General features: G+C 50.4%; 1 protein-coding gene across 1 annotated transcript; it reads right to left on the bottom strand.

Moving 5' to 3' along the window:
- Positions 1–795: 795 nt before the first annotated feature.
- Cplane2 (ciliogenesis and planar polarity effector complex subunit 2) lies at positions 796–6,646 on the bottom strand. Its single transcript, XM_051171412.1, has 6 exons — positions 6,511–6,646; positions 6,054–6,184; positions 2,602–2,754; positions 1,829–1,953; positions 1,352–1,488; positions 796–1,153 (listed from the first exon to the last, which is right to left on the bottom strand). Exons 2-6 carry the CDS (start codon positions 6,163–6,165, stop codon positions 904–906), a joined length of 777 nt encoding a protein of 258 aa, XP_051027369.1. The 5' UTR covers positions 6,166–6,184; positions 6,511–6,646; the 3' UTR covers positions 796–903.

Genomic DNA, 6,646 nt, shown 5'->3' with positions numbered 1-6,646 from the left:
GTGGTTAAGAACACCACCTGGAGGAAAAAAAAAAAAAAAAAAAAAGAGCACCACCTGCTCTTCCAGAGGTCCCGAGTTCAATTCCCAGCATCCACATGGTGGCTCACAACCATCGGTAATGTTATCTGATGCCCTCTTTGGCAGATAAAGCACTCGTATACAATAAATAAAAGAAAAGAAAACCACGATTGACTGGATTAATGACAGATGACTGGATAGATGAAGAGATCGATCCCTGGATTCACAACCATTTATTAAGCACACTCTATGTGATAAAGACTGTTTTGGGCACTGGGTTTAGAGCAGGTGGCACCACACAGTAGGTCTCTGAGCTCATGGAGCTTGTCCTAGTGGCAAGAGACAGACAACAAACATACTACAGTGATAAATGTTGTGACAAAGCTCAAGGGACAGGGCCTCCGGGGATGACCTGGATCAAGAAAGTGCTTGTGAAGGTGGAGTTAATGAAGCCTAAATCAACACAAAGCCTGTGTGATGAGCATTCCAGCAGAAAACAGCACCAAGGCCCTGTGTGTAAGTGCATGTGATCTTCTCAAGGATCCAGAGGTGCCTGTCAGGGCGAACAGTCAGAGGCCAAAGGGAACACGGTCTTGCATGATCCTGTGAGGGGTCTGAATGGATCAGCAAGTATCTCCTGGATGAGCACCTACAGTGCCACCATACCCTCTGTGGGTGCTGCAGAAGGGCAGTGGGGCTAGACCTTTCAGTTCTGGAGCCTTGTGTGCCCACATACTGCCATGTAAGATCTCTCCCTAGGCAGACCTTGGGATAGAACAGTGTTCCTGCATCAGCCTTGGGCCCCAGGTCCCACCTTCCTGGGTCATCCAAGGGATGGAAGTGGGGATCATGAGTTCCAGCCTCAACTCTGGATGCCACCATCCTTCAGCCAGGAGCATTCTCTGGGGAGCTGGGGAGCAAGCCAGCTGCCACCTGGTCCTGGTACCACAACTGTTCTGCGAGGCCGTTGAGCACATGGGCAGTGTCAGCCAGCCCAGCCCGCCCGTCCAGGGTACGCCCATCTGCCAGCCGCCGCCCTGGCACACTCTTCACCCGAAACAAGGGCAGCTCCCAGGCCTGCCTGAAGGCTGTGAGGTCTCGCTCTGGCACGTCTGTGTGCATGTATTGGTCAAACCTGGAGGAGGGTTAAGGCGCCTAGCCAAGTAGCTCGGCTCACCACCTCATCAGAGGCAGCCTTGGCCTCCTCTCTAGAGGCCACATCCAGGGGCTGGCTAGGTCCTGGCTACCTTTTAAGGGGATCCTTTTGGGTTGGGGCTCACAGGGTGACAGATACCTTACCAGGAGTGCGCCCTAGGGGCCATTTAAAGGATACTTGGAGCCAATAACTATCTTGACGGCCCCAGGGGCTTCACTGTTTATTCGGGTCAACTGTTCAGGAAGGTCTTCGAAGGAGGCACGGTCAGTGAAAGAAAAGAGGAACAGGAAGGCATCTGCATTCTCTTTGCAAGCCTAGGGACAGAGAGGCTGACTCGTGGAAGGCTGCCACATGACCACATAGGACTAATGGTACACTGCCACATCGTGAACACGTAATCACATGGGGCTAGAATCCCCTGACCAGCATCAAGGGCCCCCAGAAGAATCATTAGAACCCCTCCTTTCACAGACTGGGAAACTGAGGCCCAGAGCAGAGAGTGGCTGGGACACAGTCTCCAGTGCCAGTCAGAACCCTGCAGCCCAGCACACTGCCCTCAGGTCTCTAATGTTCAAGTCAGGCACCTGTAGACGGGGTAGGCCTCTGACGACAACAGTCACCCACAGCCCACCCAGGCCCACCTGCCCAGCTCACCGGCAACATGTGGTCAAACTTCTTAAGGGCGGACTCCCCACAGTCCCAGAACTCAAAACGGAACATGACGACACGGTCGCTGGCCTTTAGCTTGGCCGGCCAAAACACCACAGTGGTCTGAATACCTGAGGAGAATTGGGACCAGCCATTCAGAAGTGGGGTGTGGGGGTGGGGCTGGGAAGGGGATAAGAAGAAGAGGTTCGTCTCCACCCTGTGGGTCACCCACTCTGACACGGAAGGCATGGTCCCTGACCTGGGAGAACCCTGACTCAGGAAATAATGGTCTTGCTCTGCAGGAATCTTTGGTGGACCACGAAAAAAGCAGTCTTTTTTTTTTTTTTTTTTTTTTGGTTTTTCGAGACAGGATTTCTCTGTGTAGCCTTGGCCATCCTGGACTCACTTTGTAGACCAGGCTGGCCTCGAACTCACAGCGATCCGCCTGCCTCCTCCTCCCCGAGTGCTGGGATTAAAGGCGTGCACCACCACTCCCGGCTGGAAAAAGCAGTCTTAATGCTTAATAAAGGGAGACCTCAAAGGCCCTGGGACATGTGGTGGGGGATGGGCAAGTCTTGGCCATCTACCTTTATAGCAACTGGACCGGAAGCATGTGGCCACCACTCTCTAGTACCAATCTAAACAGCACGGTTTCCCAAGATCACGGAGGAAATGGACCAATTAAGTATACACCCCTTCTGAAATAAGTCTGGGGCAGGGTTCTTGTCCCCAGCTCATGGAAGGCCACCACAGGTGAGCTGAGGGTTAATCCCACTCACCAGTCGTCTCATGGTGCACCACGGGCACTTCTAGGCCTGCCAGCTTTGCCACTAGCGCTGTCTTGCCCACGCCACTTTTCCCAGACACAAAGATCTTGTAGCTGGCAGTATCAATGACGACCGAAAGGGACAGCACTGGCCGTTCAAGCAACCCTGTGGCAAGGAGGAAGCCAGGGAGTTGGGGGGAGTGGGCCAGGGGGAGGGGGCGAGGTAAAGTCAATTTCGCACATGCACAGACCCTGAGCGAGAGATCTGTCTCAAAAGCCAATTAGCCAGCTTGGTTCTGAGCGTCTGCTCCAGAAGCCCAGGGTACACAGAGATGGGCTAGATCTCACCAGCACTGTCAGCTGCCGTAGATCTATGTTGGGGGCCCCGGATGACAAACTTCACTGGGCACACTTTGCTGTTAATACAGATTTAAAAAAAAAAAAAACAAAACAAAAACAAAAACCACTGGTTGTTTTGTAATGCATGCATGTTTGTGTATCATGTGTGTGCCCGGTGCTCGCAGAAGCCTGAAGCAGGTGTTGGAATCCCCTAGGACTGGAGTTACAGACAGTTGTAAGCCACCATGTATCAAACCTGGGTCCTTTGGAAGAGAAGCCCTTACGTCCGGAGCAGAGCTGGCTCTCCAGCCCCTTATGTTTTTGTTTTTTTTTTAAGATTTCTATTTAATTTTAATTTTATGTGCATTGGTGTGAGGGTGTCAGATCTTGGAGTTACAGATAGTTGTGAGCTGCCATGTGAGTGCTGGGAATTGAACCCGGGACCTTTGGAAGAGCAGATGGATAGTATTCTTAAGCACTGAGCCAACTCTCCAGCCCATGTGTGTGTTTTTTTTTTTAAGTTAGTTATTTATAAATTGTGGCCACTACCATCGTTAGTGACAAATGACCCCAGCCCAAACTTCATATGTCTAAGAGATAACCAATGTGAAATTTTTTGCTTTGTTTTGTTTTGTTTTGTTTTGGTTTTTCCAGACAGGGTTTCTCTTATAGTCCTGGCTGCAATGTGAAGCTTTTACACACGTTTATGTACTGTTATGTACATTATGATGTGGGGGTATGGGCATATCACGTTACACATGTGAAGGTGAGGGGATAACTTTGTGAAGTTGGTTTTCTCCTTCCACCTTATTGTGGCTTCTGGGGACCCCAAGCTGTCAGGAAGCGCTATTGGGCTGAGCCATCTTAGTGGCCCCCAAAACAGGAAGTGCTTTGTTGTCGTTTTGTTTACATATTTATTTATGTACTTACTTGATGAGTGCCTGCATTTCCGTATGTACACCACATGCATGCCTGATGCCTGCAGTGGCCAGGAGAGGGCAGTTGGTTTCCCTGGTCTGGAGTGATAAGCAGTTGCGATCGGTCATGTGGGATGCTAGGAACTCAACCTAGGCCCTTTGAGAAGGCACTTAGTGCTCTTGACCGCTGAGCTAGCTCTCCGGCTCCTCCAGGCCCCTTTTAAGTTTGATGTTTGCAGTGTTTTGTATTGATACTGTCACTACTCAATCTGGCTTTCTCATGTCCAAAACCATGGTGTTTTACAATTCCTCCTTCCTAGGGAAATATAAGCAGAAATATTTATAGCTTTTACAAATAAATCCCATAAAACCAATTCATTGAGATCTTTATGAGTTCTTAAAACTTGTGCATAGGAGCTGGAGAGATGGCTTAATGGTTAAGAGCACCAGTGGCTCTTCTAGAGGACAGGGGTTCGATTCCCAGCACCCACATGGAGACTCAAAACTGCCTGTAGCTTCTGTCTCAGGGGAACAGTCCTCCTCATCTCTTCTGACCTCTGTGGGTGCTGCATGCATGTGGTGTACGGACAAACACATAGGTAAAACACCCTTACATATAAACTATGTGATAAAAAACTTGCACATAAAAAGATCAAAATGACCATGTATGGTGGCTCACGCCTTTAATCCCAGCACTCGGGAGGCAGAGGCAGGCAGATTGCTGTGAGTTCGAGGCCAGCCTGGTCTACAATGCGAGTCCAGGACAGCCAGGGCTACATAGAGAAACCTTGTCTTAAAAAAAAAAAAAAAAAAATCAAAATGATGACAGTCGTAGTTTAATGATTTGAAGTTCTACATGGGGCGCTGCTTTTTGTTTTTCTTTGTGACACCAGGGACAGAACAGCCCCGAGCATGGTAAGTGACAGCGCTACCACTGAGCTATACCTCAGGCCCCGTGAGTCAGAATCTTGCGCTGTTGCCCAGGTAAGCCCTCAAATTGTGATCCTCCTGCCTCAGCTTTTCCAGTAGCTTTGGTCTGAGGCTTGTTCATATGTCTACCCTGGCCATAGCTGGACTCTCAAAACAGATGCCATGTCTCTTGGCCTGTTAACCAGGGCCTTGCCTGGGTAATCTGGCTTACTCCTGGGGAGCCCCAATGTCTTCCTCTAGACAGCAAGACACTGAAGGGGTTCTCTTTTCCTCACTAGGACATGATCCTAAACAAATCTCTTAAATATGCTGTTAAGAAAGTTTAATAGAGGGCTGGAGAGATAGCTTAGAGGTTAAGAGCACTGTCTGTTCTTCCAAAGGTCCTGAGTTCAATTCCCAGCAACCACATGATGAGTGTCTCACAACCATCTATAATGAGATCTGGTATCCTCTTCTGGCCTGAACACACACATTCGAGCAGAATACTGTATAAATAATAAAGAAACAACTCTTTTAAAAAAGAGAAAGTTTAATAGAACCACGTATGTCTTTAATCCCACCACTCAGGAGGCAGAGGCAGGCAGATCTCTGTTGAATTCAAGGCCAGCCTGGTCTACAAAGTCCAGGACAGTCAAAGCCACACAGAGAAACGCTGCCTCGAAAAAACAAACAAACAAAATAGAATTGGCTGGGTATGGTGGTGCATGCCTTTAATCCCAGCACTCAGAAGGCAGAGGCAGATGGATCTCTGAGTTCCAGGCCAGCCTGGTCTACAAAGTGAGTTCTAGGACAGACAGGGCTACACAGAGAAATCCTGTCTTGAAAAACCAAAATAAAATAAAATACAACCAGAAAAAAGGAAAAGGTTGAATGATGGAGCACACCTTTCATCCCAGCGCTTGAAGGACAGAGGCAGGTGGATCTCTTTGAGTTCAAGGCTACACAGTGAAATCCCTCCTGAAACAACAGGGGGCCACTGTGCAAAGTGCCCAGCAGAGGGCGTGACCCCGGATGAAGGCTCAGACCACAGCAGCTCTGGTGACAGTGGCTGTTGGCAGGGACGGGCTGTTTCCATGTCCCTGGCTCTGTTGGTGGAATTAGCTTTAAGGAGATTTGGGGGGCGCGGGGGGGCTTGAGACTAGAGACAGTAAAGACATGGCACCGAGGAGACCTCAATACTGAGAAGTGCTGTGGGCAGATCCCACCATCCCGCTTCCGTCGTCCCGGGAGTGCGCGAGTGGCACGTGGTGTGTGGTGGTGAGGGGGCGGGGGCTCTTACCAAACTCCCGTCGGCGATTCTTGCGCAGGATGCAGGCTAAGTACTCCTTGCCCTCGACTGTCTCATGCCAGTCTGGAACAATCACGGAACCGTGCGTGGGAGGTTTGGCCATGGTTAAACACCCCGGTGAGCTAAAGATACGGCAGAATACGGGGAGTAGAAGTGGAGAGAGGGGTGGGTATCCATCATCCCAAACTGGCCCCGTGATCCTTAATCTCTCTCTCTCTCTCTTTGGCTCTCTCTCCGGCTCTCCCTTGGAGCCTAGCTCCCCACCCCGAAGGTGCATTTCCATAGCCCTACTCTTTCACGTTGCTCTTTGGGGAGCAATGCCAGGACAAGCCCATCCTTGCCCCGGAAAGATATTTCCACAAGCCCCCTCAGTCTTTATCGCCTTCCCAGAGTCTCACAGCCCTTCTTTGTCTCTACTTCCTTGATTCCGACTCCCGAGACCACTAACCTTCACAGTGGCCGTCGCAGGCTGACTGGAGGAGGGACCATCCTTTTAAAAGCCCGCCCAGCGTTCGGGTCTTGCCCGCAGAGCCTGCTTCCGCCCGGCCTAGACGCGGTCCGCGAAGCGCATGTGCAGACTGTTG

The sequence above is a fragment of the Acomys russatus genome, chromosome 29 (genome assembly GCF_903995435.1).
Source record: "Acomys russatus chromosome 29, mAcoRus1.1, whole genome shotgun sequence".
Taxonomy (NCBI): domain Eukaryota; kingdom Metazoa; phylum Chordata; class Mammalia; order Rodentia; family Muridae; genus Acomys; species Acomys russatus.
Note: the sequence above shows the minus strand (reverse complement) of the source record. Positions and strands in the feature narration are given on the sequence as shown.

Excerpts from the sequence above, each read along its gene's own strand:
- Cplane2 (XM_051171412.1), bottom strand. The coding sequence starts at position 6,165 with ATGGCCAAACCTCCCACGCACGGTTCCGTGATTGTTCCAGACTGGCAT. Across the intron at positions 1,954-2,601 it reads GGTGCACCATGAGACGACTG|GTATTCAGACCACTGTGGTG; the intron begins GTGAGTGGGATT and ends AATTCTCCTCAG. Across the intron at positions 1,489-1,828 it reads AGTTTGACCACATGTTGCCG|GCTTGCAAAGAGAATGCAGA; the intron begins GTGAGCTGGGCA and ends CTCTGTCCCTAG.